The 20,592-nt window shown below is 42.6% G+C and overlaps 1 protein-coding gene across 1 annotated transcript in view; it reads left to right on the top strand.

Moving 5' to 3' along the window:
• The window catches only part of CSMD2 (CUB and Sushi multiple domains 2), a 571,413-nt gene extending 560,536 nt beyond the window's left edge, over positions 1 to 10,877 (top strand). Inside the window, exons 69-75 of the mRNA XM_025041387.1 lie at positions 14 to 76; positions 1,320 to 1,481; positions 3,114 to 3,226; positions 5,272 to 5,359; positions 6,832 to 6,970; positions 7,172 to 7,387; positions 8,497 to 10,877. Of these exons, the coding sequence (XP_024897155.1) occupies positions 14 to 76; positions 1,320 to 1,481; positions 3,114 to 3,226; positions 5,272 to 5,359; positions 6,832 to 6,970; positions 7,172 to 7,331 (725 nt within the window). The 3' untranslated portion in view covers positions 7,332 to 7,387; positions 8,497 to 10,877. The remainder of the gene's footprint in view (positions 1 to 13; positions 77 to 1,319; positions 1,482 to 3,113; positions 3,227 to 5,271; positions 5,360 to 6,831; positions 6,971 to 7,171; positions 7,388 to 8,496) is intronic.
• The last annotated feature ends 9,715 nt before the right edge of the window (positions 10,878 to 20,592 follow it).

Consider the following 20,592-nt stretch of genomic DNA (forward strand, 5'->3'; position numbering starts at 1 on the left):
CTTTCCCTAGCAGAGGTCCGGCCCAGTGGAAGACCCATCAACACTGCCCGGGAGCCACCACTCACCCAAGCCTCAGGTATGTATAGTCCAGATCTTTGGGTCAAGACACAAGTTGCTTCCTTCACCTAGTTACCCAGAAACATGCACGTGAGTTACTGAGTAACCAATAGAAGGGCATGAAAACTATCTACAGAGTGAAATATATTTCTCCACCCACCTCCCAACCCCAGGCCGACTTCAGGAGGAAGTAAGCCTGAAGGGAGCTAAAATCTCATCTAGAAGAGAGAGCTAAGACCTTCTAAAAACACCTCATTGATTATTACAACCTCTCCTGGCACAGCACCAGCCAGTGTGTGGTCATACAGACACACAGAGCCAGGTCCTGCCCAGGGAGCTTCCTGGAAATGCTTGCATTTTGAGACAAGTATTGATTCTTTCAAAGTGTGATGTCCAGAACTGGATACAGAACTATAGGTGTGCTTGACCAATGCAAAATTATTGTATACTTTCATATCCTTTTTTGAACCCTATAATTTTATTAGTATGTGCGTTATACCAGGAAGAAGATGAGATTTGATGTCAAACTCAGTTTGAATTCTATTTTGGTCATTGACCAGCTATGTCCTTGGGAAAATGAGCTTTACTTCTTGAGTTTCAGTTTACCTTTTGGTAATATAGAGATTAAAACACTTGCCTTAGAGAATTATTTTAAGAAATAAATAACAATTTTAGTAGCTTTGTGTCTGACATCATGTGATAATACAGTCTGCAACATTAGATCATTTAACCCCCACAAGAATGCTGATGAGGTAGGTAGGATGGCCCCCATTTACAGAACTACAGGTGTGGACTGCAGGGGAGGAAGTTAAGGCTCCTGCACTTGAATGAATAACTGATACATTACAGCCAAGGTGAGAATACTGATCGGTCTTATTTCATTAGCCCATGTCCTATCTGCCACATGATGCTGACTTATTGGTTTTCTCTTCTCTTTTTCCCTTTCTCTACCTTTTCAACCTCTTCCCTTTTTTTCTCTTTTCTTCTTTCTCTTTCTCTCTCTTCTTTCTAGTTCCCTCTCCCTCTCCCTTTCTTATTTGCTCTCACTTTTTTTTCTTATCCACCTCCTTGCTTTTCCCTCCCTCCATCCACCCTGAGACACAAGAAGATCACAAGAAGGCCAGAACAATCCACCATGCTCCCCCATATTAGAGGTTCTGGAAAATAATCTCAGTGACTGAACTGGCATCAGTCCTCAGGTGGCCTCAATTTAACCAACGCACATGAAATTCCCTCTCACCTCCGTTTCTCAATTCCTCTAGTTCCTGGAGATGTTTTTGCCAAGAATTCCCTATGGAAAGGGGCCTATGAGTACCAGGGGAAGAAGCAGCCAGCCATGCTCAGAGTGACTGGCTTCCAGGTTGTCAACAGCAAGGTCAATGCCACCATGATTGACCATAGTGGCGTGGAGTTGCACTTGGCTGGTAAGGAACAGGCCACTTCTATGAAAGCTGGAGGCAATTGTGGGGGTGGTTAGAATGGATGGGTACCTGCCCTTTGCCAGGATGAGTCTACTGTCACTGCACTGTACTGTCTTATGAGGCTCAGACTTGTCTGGTGGGCAGAGGGAAGAGGAAGTGCCTGCTTCTCTTTGTTTATATGGTAAACGTGCCAGGGACTAAAGGGAAATGGCTAGATGACAAATGTGAAGAACTTGAACATACAAAGGACTCTGAAAAATGAAAAGAGACTTCTATCCCTAAAACCAAACTAAAAACAGAGTTAGAGAACTCAGAAGCCAAAGTACAGGCGGTCAACAAACAAGAGAAACATATTTTTATCAGTAGTCAGCAAAAATCAAGATAAACACAAAATGTCATTTTCCACTTTCCCAGCAAGATTTTTTTTTTAAGTGATGAACTTAAGTGCTGGTCAAGGTCCAGTGAAGGCATCGATGCAGCTCTGGTCAGAGTAGAAAATAGTACAGTTCTAGGAAACAATTCAGCAACTTGTATCAAGATCCTTTGAAAATAATTAGACTCATTAATTACACTTCTAAGACTTTTTATCATAAGAAATAATTATGGAGGGGGCCAAATATTTATAATTAAAGAAAGCTCACATTACAGGGCTATTTATATTACATAAAAACTGGAAGTAGAAAATTGTCTAAAAACATAGAAATGGATATATTAATTATAGTATATCTGCCGGATAAAGTACGATGCCAATTTTGGAAGAAATACACTCACTGTAATGTAATGCATTTAAAACATGACTCTAGTTTTTAAAAGAAAAATTATATTCGTAAGAAAGGAAATTGCAGGTAATTACACAAAAATGTTAACGATGGATATTTCTTAAAGAGACTTCTATCCCTAAAACCAAACTAAAAACAGAGTTAGAGAACTCAGAAGCCAAAGTACAGGCGGTCAACAAACAAGAGAAACATTTTTATCAGTAGTCAGCAAAAATCAAGATAAACACAAAATGTGAGATCGGGAGTGATTTTTTTTTTCTTCGTTCATCTCTGCATTTTCCAAAATTTCCCCAATTTTCAGTCTTTCTATAATCAGAAAAACTAAGTATCATAGAAAACAAGTATTTATTGAATAGATAGATAAATAAATGAATGTGTGAGTGAACGAACGTACACATTAACACACAGCCTCACATACAGTCATATCTACTCATTCGTATACACACACACAAGCACAACGTAATGTTCAGCTCACTCATTCACCCTAAGACATTCACTTACTCCTGTGTACATCCCTCATGCAGTCCTGTACCCACTAAATTATAAGTATGTCCATGCATTAACCGACACATTGACATGTACAAAACCATATCCGCTTTACTCTTACATACGCATGTGTAACCAGGGTCACAGTCACAGATTAACACAGATGCACATTCCTGCATAGACACAGAGTCAGCCTACACAAACTCACCAGCAGCACTAGACCTGCCTGCTTACGGTTATGCATGGAGTGTTTATGTCAACATCTACACGTGAAATTCCACGTGAGCACTCACTCTCACATACCCACAAATTTAGGTTTTAAAATTTCCCCAGCTCTTTCAAGTGTGCCCTCTGAACTTTCTCTTTCCAGGAATTTACAAGAAAGAAGATTTCCATCTCCTGCTCCAGGTTTATCAGATCACAGGGCCTGTGGAGGTCTTCGTGAATAAGTTCAAAGACGATCACTGGGCTTTAGATGGACATGTAAGTTCAGCAAAATCTAGCTCAGTCCTTGACCTCTCCATGGCCTTGCCCCATCCCCATTCCCAGATCACTGGCAGGGAAAAGGAGAGAAGAAGAGGGTGGAAACTCCTAGGATCCACATGGAAACTTGGGAGGATTTTGTCTATAGGGCCAGGACTGGGAGCAAAGGAGTCATCTGCTGGTGAAGTGAGCAAAGGAAAAGATAGAAAGAGCTGGGAGGCCCAGATTCTAGGTCAGCGCATCTGAGCAAGAGGGAGTAGGTTCTGATGTTAGAGCCAAAGGCAAAGAATTGGAAGTCAGCAGTGAACGAGTGAATTCAAGCAAGTTGAAGGTCGTGGTTTGTTTGGTGGTAGGAGCAGGGTGAAGGTAGTGAGTTCCAGACGACAACTTTGAACATCTACTCACATTTGAGGAAGTGGATTGTGGGTGATTCAGCACAGCTCGGGAGACCAGGACATGGGAGAAAGAATACAACTTCCTTACATTCCCTTGCGAGAAAGACGTGTTACATTCTAGGGCATCCTTGAATTGGAAACAGGGTCCCCAGTGATGCTTCTCTGCCCATACCTTCTGATTTCATAGGTAGCGAAGTTGAGCATAGTGTCACCTATCGTATCCTCAGCTTCCTTGTCTTGGATTGCTGAAGCTAGAAGAGAAAAATGGAAAAGAGGAAGAAGTCATGGTGGCTGGAGTAGCAGAGAACTAAGGAGTCAGGATGCATCCTCCTGGATAAGACCAGCTGGTGGAGGACTGTGGTTTTAGTGACTTTGCTGTATAAATACACAAAGAGAAGCAAGTGGCTTCTACAAGGGCTGGCACAGACAGTTAGTTCCTTGGTATTCTCTAGAGCAGCAGTCCCCAACCTTTTTGGCACCAAGGACCAGTGCTCCTATGAGAATCTAATGCCCGATGATCTGAGAGGGAGCTGAGGCGGTGATGCTAGAGCTGGGGAGCGGCTGCAAATGCTGATGAAGCTTCACTGGCTCGCCTGCCACTCACCTCCAGCTGTGTGGCCTGGTTCCTAACAGGCCATGACTGATACCAGTCCGTGGCCCGGGGGTTGAGGACTCCTGTTCTAGAGTATCATATGGACCCCTCAGGTATCCAAGTCCTGGCTGGCTTTGATAGTAGTAGTGCAAAAGCTTGCAAGTATAACAGATTCTACCATGCTGGGAGGACTGCCAGATGTGAGAGAACAAGCGTCAAATTTGGGAGATGGAGCTAGGAGTGCAGACCAGGGGCTAGAGGAGAATGGAGCTCTGGAGGACCAGGAGCAGCTGGAGCAACAGCCTCTGATGACAGCCAACCATCAGGCCCACCCAGGGTGTGTTTGAAGGGATGCAGGGAGGTCATTCCCAGAGCACTATAGACAGGTCTCCACCCCGCAGATGGAGCATGAGTTGGAAGGTACAGCAGTAGCACAAGCATCCTCAGAGCATGTTCTCAGCTGAGCAGTCTACAACCTGCATGTTTGAGTGTCTGTGTCTGTACCACGAGCATCATGGAAGCAAGTGGCAGAGGAAGCAAGGAGGAGTTATGTCCCCAGCTACCCACCCCCTAAAGAAAATTAATAGCTATTAGAACTGCGAACGAACTCTCCAAAGTGCATTAAATCCACTAGGTACATTTTAATCATACTTTGGTTTGTTCTGTGGTGCTCTAAAAGTCAGTTTTTCATCAGAGTAATAATAGCTGACACTTATCTAGGGCCTCTTAAGTGTTCCGTTTTATCTATATTATCTCATTTCAGATTCACAGCAACCCTAAGACATAGGTACCATTATTATTCTTGTTTTACAAATGAGAAACTGAGGCACAGATGGATTAAGTGATTTGACCAGTAGGAAATAAAGTTGTCTCCCTGCCTCCTACAAGTAGGTGGTGCCCCTGCCCCGACCCCAGCATGTCAGGGCTGTGAGCAGGCAGGTGGAACCAGCGTGTCTGGCAACACATACCTATGAGTGTGCTTCTGGCCTGGCTGGCAGGACTTCCGGCTCCTCCTAGCATGCCTCCCTCCCTACTCTCTCTGCTCTCCACCATCACAGGTCTCCTCGGAGTCCTCCGGAGGCACCTTCATCTACCAAGGCTCCGTCAAGGGCCACGGCTTTGGGCAGTTCGGCTTTCAAAGACTTGGTAACTAGGATTTGTCCCCCGCAAGTGTGAGCTCTTGGGGGTGGAGGAGAAACCTGTATAATGGAGTGGAGGGCAGGGGGTCAGTGAAGTTCAACGGTCAAAGGTGGGGGTTCTGAACCTTTTTCTGGATCAGGGACACCTTTGAAATTCTGATAAAAGTTAAGGAAGGTCCCTCCAGAAATAAGCACACTATATAATGCACTCAACCTTTGCCAGGTTCACACTCAGCCCTGGAGTGGAGAGCCTCAGCTTAGGGGACGGTGGGTCTCAGATACAGCCCCCCACAGCACTATCCAGCCAGCTCCCAGGTATCACCCAGACATCCCGGGGCATTAAGACATGGGCTCTCAGGGGTGCCCCGATCTTTCCTCTCCGCACATCCTGGAGGCTGGTATTACGGTCCTCGTCCTCACTGTACAGACGAGGAAACTGAGCATCAGGGAGGCTGCCCTCACTCGCTCTTCCCAGCATCTTTTCCCTGAATGCTTCACATCATCAGTGCCCAGCGTCCCCACTCCACAGATTGGCCTTGACCCTGAGCCTCTGGGTGCCAAGCCTCAGGCTCTAATGGAGGAAGGGTCCTGTTTTCTTGGAAGCAGTGCACAGGGATACAAGAGGCAGTCATGGTGCTTGAGAGCCAGCTCTGTGTACCCCGGTGCTGACATCGCCAGTCTCCAGGGGCCCCTGCCTGCCAAGGCATTACGTTTTGTCGCAGCTCTGACCTTCATAAAGCTTCTTGTCTTAAGCAGAAATCCTCTGCCCTGTCAGGCCCACTCCTGCCCACTCTTCCCCCAGAGCCCTTCTCAGCTCTGCCCTCGTGAGCTGTACACAGTAAGACCCTCTTCCATGCAGCAGCCCTCCAAAGACTTGAAGACAGTTCCCCTGGCCCTTCAGCCTAAAACACGGGAGAGACCTCAGGGACCCTAAGTTCTCATGCTGGCTTCACAGCTGACTCCCTGTCTCCTGAGGCAGACTCTCCCCTCTCTGAGCCTTGTGCGGGGAGAGGCAAGCAAAGGAGGGCAGCCCCTCCAGAGGCAGAAGCTTTAGTGCGCCCCCTCCCACCTCCACCAGAGCAGGTGCACATTCATCCATTTTATGTTTCGACTTTCTTGTAAAGTTTCATCCGATAAAAGCTTTCTATGGCCAAAAGAAGTTTTGAAACTTCTAAAGGACTGCGTACTTTTAAGAATTATCCTGCGACAGTTTCATGTTCTCTGGCAGATTGGCTTCCCCAGGACTGAGCACTGACCTGTGGACGTGATCTGACCAGTATACATGGGCCCCTTCTTCCGGGGAGTGTCTGAGTGTGTGTGGAAGGCAGGTGGGTGGGCTGCGGGCACAGAGGCCTCTCCCAGCTGCTCCGGAGAAAGTGACATCCCAAGCCGCAGCCACAGTTCCCAACAGTGACAGCTGGGGGCTGTACCTTCAGACTGTGTCTCAGTGACCTGAGGTTTATGCTTTGGGACTTGCAGACCTCAGGCTGCTGGAGTCAGACCCCGAGTCCATTGGCCGCCACTTCGCTTCCAACAGCAGCTCGGTGGCAGCCGCAATCCTGGTGCCTTTCATCGCCCTCATCATCGCAGGCTTTGTGCTCTATCTCTACAAGCACAGGTACCGTGAAGGAAGGGGAAACGGGGCCTGGGAGGGTGACAAGACGGATGCCAGGCCCTGTCCCCTACTCTAACCCACCCAGATCCCTCCTGGCTCAGGAGAGCTGTAACCTTCTGAAAGGAAGAAAGAACCTCCCTCTCCCTCTGCCCCTGCAGACTCCTGAGTCTCCTCTATGTCTCAGTCGCTCTCTCTTAACCCCAGGAGAAGACCCAAAGTTCCATTCAATGGTTACGCTGGCCACGAGAACACAAACGTTCGGGCCACATTCGAGAACCCAATGTACGACCGCAACATCCAGCCCACAGACATCATGGCCACCGAGGCAGAGTTCACAGTCAGCACGGTGTGTACAGCGGTATAGCCACCAGGCCTGGCTGCCGCCACCACCGCCACCGAGAGCCCCGCCTCCAGCAGCCGGTGAGAAGGGTGTATGGGAGGCGGACGTGGACCTGTGCACGCATGTTTTTAACATGCCAGATTGTTCTGAGGTTTCATCTTTATGCACCCTCTTTACTTTTCCTTATCTTTTTCTACTCAGAACTCTTATAATAAGAGAGCAGAACAGAAAAAGTAAAATCTCTGACAGCATAAATCGGGCTTTATAGGTGATCAGTAATGACTCTGAACTTGAAGTTGCAGAAAAATTGAATAGTACAGGAGAGAAACAAGAATGCCCCATGGCCTACACACACACCCACCCCACCCCAGGTTTGGGGCTCCCCTGGGTCCCAGGTACCTGTGTGCATGATGTCCCAGCTCTGCGTCATCTGGAGTTGGTGGCTCCCGAGAGAGGCAGCTCTCAGCGTTGCCCCTCACCAGCATCTAGGGCCTTGGAACCTGCCACCTGGCCCACAGGGACCCTCTGACCACCTCCAACCTGCCCAGCTCTGGAGCACAGAGAGGGTGCTGCTTGGCCCAGGAAGTGAGTACGTAAAAACCACCTTCAGCAGACACACGTACATTTAAAACGAGTGATGAGGTGATCACTTCAAATGATGCCTAACAAGAACAGCTGAAATTAAAATAAAAACGCCACGTAAGGAAGTCATCGAGGCCGGTGGGATTCGTGAGTAAGGCGCAAGGGGGCAGGGCTGCGTTGACTTTCATGGACCCCTTCCTCCATTAAAATATATATATGAAAAGTAATACTTTAAAACTGTCATTATAAAGATGAATATAATTCAGTCTGGATTCATTATTACATGTCCAATATTTTTTTTTTTTCTGAAAGAAACTAAAATTAAAACATTTTCCTAGACTCCTAAAAGCGTGGTGGCCTCTAGGCCCTGGGTCTCTAACCAGGGAAAAAGACAACATCAGGAAAATATATGTGTTGCTGCATGTAAGGAGGGATCCCTCAGTTTAGGAAGATTAAAACTCGAAGATGAGGATCAAAGCAACTCTTTAATTCTTTCCCCCCTTTATTTCTTCTTCGCTTTCCTGTTGCTTTTTTTTTTGCTCCCCTCCGGACCCCGCCCACTGCCTTTCTTGTTTGACAAACGCTGGTGTGATCTGTCTGTTCCCAGTTCTCCAGGGGACAGGAAGTACGCTACCCTGAGCGCAGTGCCCAGTGCCCATCTTCGTCTGTCCCTCTGCCCGTGTCTGCTACTGCTGGGACTTGGGCCCTCGCCCTGCCGCCATCTGCACCCACCCACCTGGAGAGGACTCCCACTGTGCTCTGCCTTGGGGCAGTCAAGAAAGAGGGGCTGCAGACCGAGGAAGGAAGCTTATGGATTTAAAATAACAGAGCACCTCGTGGATGTGTGTGTGTGTCTATGGGCCAGAGCGTGTATGCCCATGCGCACACACACATACACACACACACACACACACACACACACCTCTTCTTCATTCAATTCTAAGGAAGAGACTATAGAAGCTTAAAAAAAAGAAATGGATGTGAAAGATGCCCTATTCCCTGCTCCCCACAAACACAAAGAAGAGGTGAAGAGGAGGAGGCACCAACAGCACTGCAGCCAACACGCCCCACTCTGTTCTGTTTGTCAGGATTCAGTGAATGATGCATCTGAGGTGGTCAGTATGCAGACACCAGCCCTCCGCAAATGAATGGTCCCATCTGCAGAATGACAGCAAAGATTACCCAACGGCAGAAAAATATCTTCAGAAATAGATTGGAAACCAGTTTATTTTTTTCCAACATAATTTTATTGCATTTTAAACCCAGTGAATTAAAAAGTCATTCTGGGCCTCAGGCAGCACCGGAAAAAAAGGACGGATAAGAGGAGTTAAAGGCAGGAATTTGGCCAGGAGCCCAAGGTCAAGTCTGTCAGTCAACTGACGAAAACGAGAAACAAGTCTGTGGGCCAGACAGGGCCACCAAGTCTGCAGGCATCGGGAGGTGCTGGAAAGGATAGGGGAACAAGTCTACCCCAGTGTCCAAAAAATAATGGCTGTATATATCAAGTTTCTTTTTCTCTGTGCCTGACACTGTAGCTGTATCATTTCTAGACCTGCAGTACCCCAAAACATAAGAATTATTATTCCAATTTTATAGATGAGAAAACAGAAGCCCAGAAAGGTGAAGAGATGTAAGCCACAGTTAGTAAGTGTGGGGTCAGGATGCAAACCCAGATGGCTCTGACTCCAGAGTCCACTCCCTGGGTGCCAGAAACCCAGGTCTACAAGGGACACCAAAGCTGGAGAGCAGTAGGTGCATCTCTACAGTAGAACTGTGGCCAGGGCTGGTGGGCCAAGCAGGGGATACATATGTCCTCTCTGGGTTCTGTTCTTTCTACCTGGGGAATATCAGGGCAAGGACCCAGTACCTGGCTCCTGGAGCTGGTGCTGGCCCCTTGGGTCCCAACAGCCCCTCGCCACAGCAGACAAAGGACCTGGGAGCTCCTGGATCAAAAAAAGGGAGTGGATGAAAGTCACATTCTCTCCAGCTCCCTGCAAGTGGATTTATTTTGAGTTTCATTATGCTTGGGTCGTTAATGAATTCTACATAAGTATTGTGGGAAGCTAACAAGTTTAAGAATTAAGCTATGACATTTAGAACCCCTTTCTCTATCCTTGGGAAGGTCCCCATGGGCTTAAGCACATGTACATGTATGACATGCTGGCCTCTGATGTTCATATCACATGTTGAAATGACAAATAGAAATGCATGGGCCTTAAATGGCAGGGACACCTGGTTCTTAGGCAAATTCTGGCTTGGAACAATGCCGTGGGGACTGGCAAAGACAGGGACCTAGCACAGCCCATCACTGCTCTGGGTCACAGCATCCCTGGAAACAAATGCAGGGAGCTCTCTGGCTGCTCCCATCCCCCTTCTTATAATCCTCTCAAACCAACCAGTGGACTCCTTCTCCAGCCCTGCCTCTGCCCATCTCCTGTGTCCCCTTGTGAAGTCCCAGGAGACGCCCCAGGAGCACATGCTGGTGCAGCACCCAGCACTCTGCCGTGCGTCGTCCTTCCCACCTCTGGCATTTTTCTCTCCACCTCCAGAGGTTTGGAAGGGACCAGGGCAGACTGGGCCCTTCACCCACCATTCATACCACATACCCATCACCATCCCATAAGGGGAAAAAAAAAGTAAAAAACAAAAAAATCTTTTGTACAGAGATATATTTTTATTATACAAAGTTTGTACAGTACCAAAAAGAAAGGAAAAAAAAAGGTGTAAATTTTTTTTCATTATCGTAGGTAAACGGTAGTGGAAGCCTTTTTTGTAAATGTAATAAAATGTATAAATATGGTTTTCAGAAGACATCAAGTGCTGTAAATATGTAATCTACACATCTTCTTGGCTTGTCTGCAGTATATACATTTAATTTATCTGTCTCTGTATATGAGGCTTCCCCCTGGGGTCCTGCATTATGGTACTTTCCTGAATTTGAGAGCAATTTTAAATTTTTTGAATTCAAATAAAATATAAATTTTTGCATTTGTTTTCTTACATTTTTATGTCCTTTTTTATGGCAAGGGACGAGTGTTTGTTGGGGAAAGGGAGGAAAGACATATTTTGGGCTAAAAGCCATCAGTGGAAATGTAGAAATCTCTTAAACTGTTTTGTGTTGCCTCTGCTGTATGTTGGGAACTCCCAGCAAAAATAATAGTGGAAGCACCATATACAAAAATTAACTCTAAGTGGATCAACTACCTAAACATAAGACCTAACACTATAAAACTCTTACAAGAAAACACAAGAGAAAAGCTTTATGACATTAGATCTGGCAATGATTTATTGGATATGACACCAAAAGTACAAGCAAGAAAAAGAAATATAGGTAAATTAGAAGTCATTCAAAATTTAAAACTTCTGTGCATCAAAGGACACAGCAGTGAAAAGGCAACCTATGGAATGGGAGAAAATATTTCCAAATAATATCTAACAAAAGATTAATATCCAGAATAGATAAGAACTCCTATAACTCAACAGCAAAAAACAACCCTGTTAAAAAGTAGGCAAAGGACTTGAACAAACATTTCTTCAAAGAAGATATACAAATGGCCAATGAGCACAATGAGAAATGCTCAGCATCAATAATCATTAAGGAAATTCAAATCAAAACCACAGGGAGATAACCTCTCATACCCATTAGAATAGTTACTATCAAAAAAAAGTGTTTGTAAAAATATAGAGAAATTGTAATCCTTGTGCACTGTTGGTGGGAATATAAAATGGTGTGGCCACTATGGAAAACAGGATGAAGGTTCCTCAAAAAATTAAAAATAGAATTTTATATATATGATCTAACAATTCCTCTTCAGAGTATCCAAAAGAAGTGAAAGCAGTGAAAGCAAAGAGATATCTGCACACCCATGTTCATAGCATTACTTACAATAGCCAAGAAGTAGAAGCAGCCCAAATGTCAATTGATGGATGGATAAACAAAATGTGGTATATACATAAATGCAATATTATTCAGTCTTAAAAAAGGAAGAAAATTCTGATGCATGCTGCAACATGGATGAACTTTGAGAACATTATATTAAGTGAAATAAACCATTTGCAACAGAAAAATATTAGACGATTCCACTTATATGAAGTATCTAGAGTAGTCACACTCACAGAAACAAAAAGTAAAACGGTAATATGACAGATCTGAAAACATCGCCATTATATCATTAAACATAATTAGGTTTAATTCAGCTTTTAAAAGCAAAAGATTTTCAGCTTAGCTCACAAAGTAGAACTTAACCCTGCGCTGAGTTTAGGAATGCAAGAGGCGTACCTAAAACAAAATGATTCAAAACAGCTAAAAAAGGAATAGGCATATGTTCTGCATAATTCAAGACATTTATACATCCTGGAAAACAAGACCTTTAGCAGGGGAGGGGAGTGGAGGGGATCTCTCATACTCATACATTGGGGCCAGATATGGCCATGTTGGGGGTCCCAGGGCCAAGTGGACAGACTATTACCAAATGCATGGCTTGGAGCTAAGGTAAAGAAACTTAGTAGCTACATTCATTGTTGTTAGTTTTCCAAAGGGAAGAATCATAAACAACAGAGGAATAGGCAAAAGAGCAGCAGGTGTATGCAAACAAGAAACTAGGGATCACCATCTCGGTATCAGACAAGTGCAAATTTAGGCCCAAAGCCATTAAGCAAGACAAAGAAGGGCACTTTATAACATTACAACAGTAATTACCTAGTCACCAAATAAGAAGCAGCCACTTTCATAAAGCAGAAACTAGGAGATACAAAGAGAAATAGAAACACACCAATAATAGGAGCTTGAACTCGCCACTCAGTCCACAATGTCAAAGTAACAAAAAACAATTAAGATTGTAGAAGACCTAAACAAAACAATCATAAGGAAGTTTTTATGAATATATGTCAAATGCTGCAACCCAATGTTAGATAATATATTTCCTTTCGAAGCAGACATGACACATTCATGCAAATATTCCTCCTATGTAAAGAACTCTTAAAAAAGTGGGGGAAAAAAGACTAAAAGTGTCATAAGCAAATAGTCCAAAACTATGAAAAGAAAGATATGCAAAGACTCTTAAATATATGAAAAGGTACTCAGTTTCACTCCTCGGTGATACCATTTTTTACTTATTATATCAGCATAAATGTAAAACCTAGACAACACACTGTTGACAAAGATGTGGGGGAAACTGGCATTCTCAGGTACTGCTGGCCCAACTCTCATGGAGGAGACTATGACAATATATAACAAAATTATTTACCATTGACCCAGTAATCCCACCTGTAGGAATTTTTCTGAAGATATACTTCCTCAAACATGAAATAACGTATGAACTAGGTTATTCACAGCAGCTTTATTTATAAAAGCAAAAGACTGGAAACCACTTCAGTGTATATCAATAGAAGACATGTAAACTAGAGTAAATGTATGCAATAAAATATTATACGGCTGTTAAAAAAAAAAAGCAATGAGGAAGCTCCCAAGAGCAAATGTGGAGTAATTCTCAAGATAAACTATATGAAAAACACTATGTGGAGAAGTGTATGTTTCTGGATTCTTTGTATAATAAAGAAGGGGACTAAATTTATTTCATTCAAAGCAAAATGAAATAAATACACTTTATGGAGTTAGAATAATCACAAGAGAGGAACTATTATAAATGATTTTCAAAATATAGTAATTTAACTGTATATCCCTAGCAGGATACAACTAAAGACAAAAAGAAATGCAAAAGTTAACTGCTTTCAGAAATCATATTGATAGTGATAAGTTGACACTTTATTCGGATACTGTTTTGTGTATTTTGAGAAAAAGCATATGAATTATTTTGTTAGTGTCATTGGGAACCTGGATTTTTCTCAAAGAAGAAAGATTTATGTATTAGATGAAGTTAAGTCCTGAACTTGAATTGGAAATATCGCTATGATCTTATGATGTATTCTATCTTTAAAATACGTGTACATGTATATGCATGTACATACATATGTATGTATTTTCTAGCTCTGTCTACTGAAAAGGCCTAGAGATAATGAAAAATCCAATTGCACTGAGCATGATAAATCCCCAGATTGAGGTTTCTAAAAATTATTTTTTCAATGGAAGGAACCAAAGCTCTTTGGAGAAATAGCTGATTCCAGGTCTGGGGCAGGAAATATATAAAATAAACATGGAAAACAAGAAAGCTGTCAAAGACTATTTGTTTCATGTCAAAAGAAGTCAAGAGCCAACTTCAAAAGGCTCTCACTGGACAAAATATGGGACAATTTGAGCATCAATGGTAATAATAATAATAATAAAGGCAATGAGAGGGAATGATAAATATGTTTGAATCCATGAGTTCATAGTAACATTTTTAAAAAACTTATTGGTAATCTATGTATGCTGCTAAGAATCACCTCATTATTTTGATAATCAGTGAATACGAGGCAAGGAAGCAAGCATTTATCCTGCTTTTGATATATGAAATGTATTTCAGAGTAACCAAATAGTTAAGGAGGGGACTTTTCTCTTGATAGAAATATTCTAGCTAGTAAATGAAAAGAGAAAGAATTGAAGTATCACCATTTTAAACCCCCATGAAAATAAATCCTGCCAATGATCATTAATGACTGCTAATATCATAAAAAGAGTCAACCCGACATGCGTGACTTCTGATGGTAGTACACAACACACCTATGAAATAGTCCTGTAAAAAACATCTAATCTGAATCCGATCAAACCTCTTAGTCTAAATGCCAATTTATAGGTAATAAAGATGACAGAGAAACTGTTCCGATGATATCATAGGGGTGCAACTGACAATACACAGACTCTGGAAAACTCCTCAGCAAAAATGACCTAATCCTAAATCTGCTGGCATCATATGACCTTATCTGAATCCTGACTCCATCAAATTGTTCTTAAATTTTTGAGACAATCCATAAAATATGAACATTAATGAATATATTAATAAATAATTTTTAAATTTTAGGTGTGATAAGGGTATTATGGATATGTTTATTGTCAAAGGCACATTATCTTTTGGATATATACACTGAGGTTTTTATGGATGGAATGATATGGTGTTTTGGATTTACTTCCAAGTGATCTCTAGAAGAAGTGAGTAACAATATACATAAAACAAGAACAGCCATGAGTTGATAATTATTGAAGCTGGACACCTATTATACTTTCTACTTTTGTATGTTTAACATTTTTTTTATAACAAGAATCTTTTGTAAAAAAGGAAGGCAAATAATTTATATACATATTTGCTTTTCTTGCAAAAAATGCAGAAAGTATTAACTATCATCACCTCTGAGAATGGGGTGAAAGGATAGGAATGGGAGCAAAAACCTTGAGTATATCTCTTTTTATAGAATTTTTAACTTTTATACCTTATAAATTTTTATATTCAAATATTTAAAAATTGAAAGGTTTTTTCAAATCCTTAAATCGAATACAAACAGCAACGAATGACCTAAAACTTTATCAAAATGATAGCAACCAGCACAGAGAGAAAATAACTACTTTAAGTCACTTTTGAACACACAACTCTGACTTAGTGATATCTAGTCTAATGATAAGTACTGCAAAGAAATCTTAAATGTTACTTAGTTTATTGTTAATAGTAATATTGGTATCGTAATTTTGAAGTAATTTTATGTATATGATAAAACAGTTCAATGTTAATGTTAATTAACACCAAAATGTTATCCGTAAAAGAGATATAAATATACAATAAAATAGGTTAATAAAAATCACGTATTAAATTTGAGTTAGAAATATTAACATGAATTCATGAAATTTAAAATACATATTTATTTCCTAAAACCATCCATTGAAAGTGTCCAAAAGCAATGATACCCAAGTAGCAAAGCAACGATCACAATAAACATCCAGCTCTTAGTTTTTTTTCCCTCTTTTTTTTCTAAGCTATGGGAATATAACCCCAAATAACTTTTCTTTCACTTTTTTTAATTAAGATATAATTGACATGTAACATTATATATTAGTTTCAGGTATACAACACAACGATTCGATATTTGATCACTACAATAAATCTAGTTAACATCCATCGCCACGCACAGTTATAAACTTTTTCTTGTGATGAAAACTTTTAAGATCTACTCTCTTAGCAACTTTCAAAGATACACTACAGTATTATTAACTATAGTCACCATGCTGTCCATTACATCCCTAGGACTCATTTATTTTAGAACTGGAAGCCAGCTCTTGGTTTCTGAATACCATTCCCCATTAAGAGGAACCAGAGCTTCAAGAAATGATTGATTGCACATCTGGGACAAATTAAACACAAGCTGGGCCTGGGATATCTTGTCATGACCAAAACCAAGGAAGCTCTCAGAGACTGTGGACTGACTATTAGAGGATATCATTATCAGCCTCTAAATCAACTGTCAGAAACTTTTCAAAATAAAAAGTTGAGAGCAAAAAAATCAGACCTACACTATTTTACAGAGGAATTTCACCAAACCATCAAAGAACACATAATCCCTGCTGTATACCAATTATTCCAAAGAACAGAAAAAGAAGGAAACTCCCTCAAACCCACAAAATATGAAAAATAAATAAATCCTTCCAACGAAAAACCAAATGAACCTAATAACACATCACATTGGCAAATAATTATTTCAAATTACTGTTGACACAGTACCCTGCCTCTGCATCTCTGGTGGGGTCTGTTCAAAGAACAAAAGACAGTAGGGATGGGGTGGATTTTAGAAGCCTGACAAGGACTCTAGACCCCTTGCTTTTATCTCACAGAAGTGTAAATACTTTTAAATTTTATGATACATTTATGCTGAGCCGTATATAAAAATCACAAAAGAATACTATAAAAATCTATAATTCCGGCATACTACAGATTCTTTCAGAGCATTTTGACGCCCACACACACTTTTGTAACATGTGTCAGCTAACAATTTCTTGTAGGTATTTTTACATGCAGTTGTGTATATGTAATTTTTTCCCCACATTTTAAACGGCTGCTTAGTTTTCTGTTGCCTGCTGGCACTATAATTTGTACCGCATTTCCCTTTATTGGACATTTTCATTATAAAATGTTTGTCATCATATCGCTGCCATGAACCAATTCATAGAATGATTGTTAGATGTTGTTTAGGACCTAATTGACCGTGAATTTATTATGATACCACTTTTCGATAATGTTTATTTTTTTCTTTCAGCAAAATTCAAAAGCATGAACATCAGATAGTAGAGAGGTTGCATTATTGGATTCTTAAATGATTGAGATTATGCCAGGCAGATGTAACAAAAGACAACAGGAAGAAATGCAAAGATATGGTAAGAATGCTTGAAAATCTGAATTTTGGCACCTAAGCTAGGTAGGAAGGGATATGAAGACAGGAAGGAGGTGATGGATAGAGGAAAGAAGGGGCCAGAGACCAAAGGTCCTTAGGTATATTTCTCTCAGCTGCAAGAAAGAGGAATCCTCACTCAAATTGACTTAACAAGAAAATGCATTAGCTCACATCACAAAGTCCAGTGGCTGAGTGAGCTTTGGCTTAGCCAGTATCTCCAGCTCCATTTCTTCTGGATTCCCTCAGCTGTGCTCTGGGCGTGGCTGTGGCTACACGCTGGCTGTTCTCAAGGTACTAAAATTCAGAAACTAATTCTCTAGTCCCACCCCCAACCTGTTATTTCATCTCAGTGGCACAAATTGAGTCATCCATTTCTGATCATCCAGTCCCTGCCATCATGGGAACGTCATCACTGATTAGCTGATTGTGTTCCTACTTGGCCAAAGAGAATGGGATTACCTTTGGATAAAGCAGGCGGGAGTCTGGAACTGTTAATAGAAGCCTGAAGGCACATGGGCTTCATGGGAGGTACTAATTACCTAACCAAAAATCGCAGTACTCTTAAGGCGGACCTACCAGCAGTGTCCATCACAGACGCTAAGAAATAAACATGTAATAAGAGACTGGGCTGAGCATTATGAAAAAACAAAAATGGAGTAGGGATTAGGCTCTGCCTTTTTGTGACTTTTAAATCGAGACCCGAAAGATAACTGGGAGTTAGACAGGTCATGAATGCAGGGAAGAGTAATCCAGGAAATGGGAACTGCATGTGCCAAGGTCACATCACTTGACTTACCATTACAGGTGCATGATTTTGCACTTGCCCGCCTTCTGTCACTGTTCTCCCTGCTTTCCAATAGTTCAGTCTGTTGGAGGAACTGAAATGAGACCAAAGCGGCTGAAGTATGGGAAAGAAGGAATAATGTGTGACGGAAGACAAGGGCGGAATCATGCACCTGTAATAGGAAGCTAAGTGATGTGACCTAATTTACATTGTAAGAAAATAATGTGCAACTTTTGCGATTTGGGTTGAAGAGGGCCAAAAGTAGGAATACTAGTTAGGCAGCAGCTGTAGTCAACCAGGTGGGGGTGATGGTAGCCAGGATGAAGGCAGTAGCAATGGGAATGGAGAGAAATGGGAGGATTCAAGATGTCTTTTGGAGATTTATCTCATATGACTTGATTGATTGATATAGAGGCAAAAGAGAGAGAAGATTCAAGGGAGAATCTAAATGTCTGGCCTGAGCAACTGGATGGATGATGATACACTTGACTGGGATGAAAAAGAAAAGGATGGAGGAGTAGAGAGCCAGGTTAGCGGGGAAGTCAGTATAGACTTGCTGAGCCCCAGAGGAGATGCCAAGCAATTAGTTATGCAAATCTGGAGCTCAGGAGAGAGATTAGTGTCTGGATTACTCAGATGGATGATATGAAAGGTAGTGGGTTTAGGACAAATGTGGCTGAACTGGAGTGGTGGAGGCAGCCGTGAGATCAAAGGCTGCATGGCCCTCTTATGGATGGCTGAGTCGCCTGGGGTGATAACAAGAGCTGGAGTGTAGAGGAAGATGCTGGCCAGGGGAGGAAGTCTGTGATGAATGCAGGAACATGTCCAGGAGGTGGGGGCTCACAATGATGGGGAGAGGCAACACAGGTGAATGGGATTAGCATCAAAGGAGCTGGCTTCCAAAGGACCTAATGATTAGGAGTGCGGGCCCTGGAGCCAAACTCCCAGAGTTGTAATCTGGGCTTTCCCACATAACAAGCTGTGTGACCTGAGACAAGTTATGTACCTGAGCTTCTGTGGTCTGCGAACAGGGCTGATCACAACAACATCCCCTGCATCTGTGGCAAGGCTGAAATTAGATCATCCATAGTCCTTAGCAGAGTACCTGTCCCTCAGATACTTAATGTGAGTCTTTATAGCTACTAGCTCTCAATTACTGGTCACGAATAAGGGAGGAATCACAGGAATAAGGGAGGAAGAGGAGTAACGATGTGGAGGCAGCAGCAAGGAGTGAGTTCAGCAGCCCTGCCTCCCCACTAAGAGGGACTTGGTTCCTGAGCAGGTGAGCAGCCTCTGTCTGAGCGGGCTGCCAGGGGCAGGGTCCTCTGGAGAAAGGCAGGCTTCAAAAATCTTGGTTACTATGGAGTCCAGGCAATAGGAGAATGGAACAGAGGAAGGCTATAGAATAATGACTCACGCAGCCCACCCTCCATTTCTAACGTGGGAACCGTGAAGAAGCTGCCTCCTGTTTCCCTGCTTCACTTCCCCCTCCACCTGTTCCAATTCCTGATCTCCCCTCTTCAGTTCTGCCTGCCCATCCTCCAGCTCACTCACTGGACACCCATGACAGCTGATCCCTATCTTCTCCTTTACCCTTCCGATCTCCCAGTCTTAGCCGCCTCCTCCCTCCCTTGCCTGTCCCTTTGCTCCTTCTCTTCCCTTTTCTGTTTCTCTGCCCTTCCATCCACCCACCATCCTTTCTGCCTTGCCCCCTTCTCCTCTCTCAATCCTTCCTTTGCCCCTGACCTGGCTCCTTCCTCAAGCCTGCTGAGCCCTGTAATTTTCAGGTCTCTCACACCTCCTCTTCAGATCTCAACCAGGTCTCGCCTGGTGATTCCTACTACCTACCCAGGGACTAAGTGCCCCTGCCAGTCAGATTCCTGATTCCGCCCAGAACTTCTGGCAACATAAGCACCTAGTGGTCTATTGATATGTGGGCCGACAGCCAGCCAGCCCCAGGCCACAAGGTATCTCCCTCAGCCAGGGCGTTTCTCCTGGTATTACATTCTTAGTTGTACTAGTCTTGGCCAGCTCTCTGGCTATCTAGATTGATAAGAGTTCTTGTTCCTGCATGGCTCAACTGGTTAGCCTTAGTGGAATTCGAGATTTGTAAGTGACCTCTGGACCCTGCTATACCTGTGGTCAAACCATGGCTAACAGCAAGAGCATGACAAGGATTCCACGGCCTCTGTCCTGTCTTCCAGGAAGATAAGCCCTGTGGATCTGGCACTGTTGAAGCAATTTCTAGAAAGAAGTTACATGAAAACATAGAAACAAAGACCCAGAGCTTCTCCTTTAGAGAGACCATGACTCATTTCCTCTCAGATGTCATCTTTGTCCCCAGATGTGCAGAATATTAGTTCATTTTAACCACCTCTATAACTTATACTTGAGATTCTGACTCCTACAGGGAAAAAAATGATTTCCAGTGGATTCTGATCAAAATTATGCCAAACTGAAATCTCTCTCTCCACAATCAGAATTCAAGGATAACAATCTATAAGACAGTTTCTTATACCCCATTTGACAAGGATAAAGAACCAAAGTTTATTAGAAAACTTCAACCTTGAGCTACAAAGTCTTGTGGATATCACTAGAAGGTGAATGCAT

This window comes from Pteropus alecto, unplaced genomic scaffold, assembly GCF_000325575.1.
Source record: "Pteropus alecto unplaced genomic scaffold, ASM32557v1 scaffold39, whole genome shotgun sequence".
NCBI lineage: Eukaryota > Metazoa > Chordata > Mammalia > Chiroptera > Pteropodidae > Pteropus > Pteropus alecto.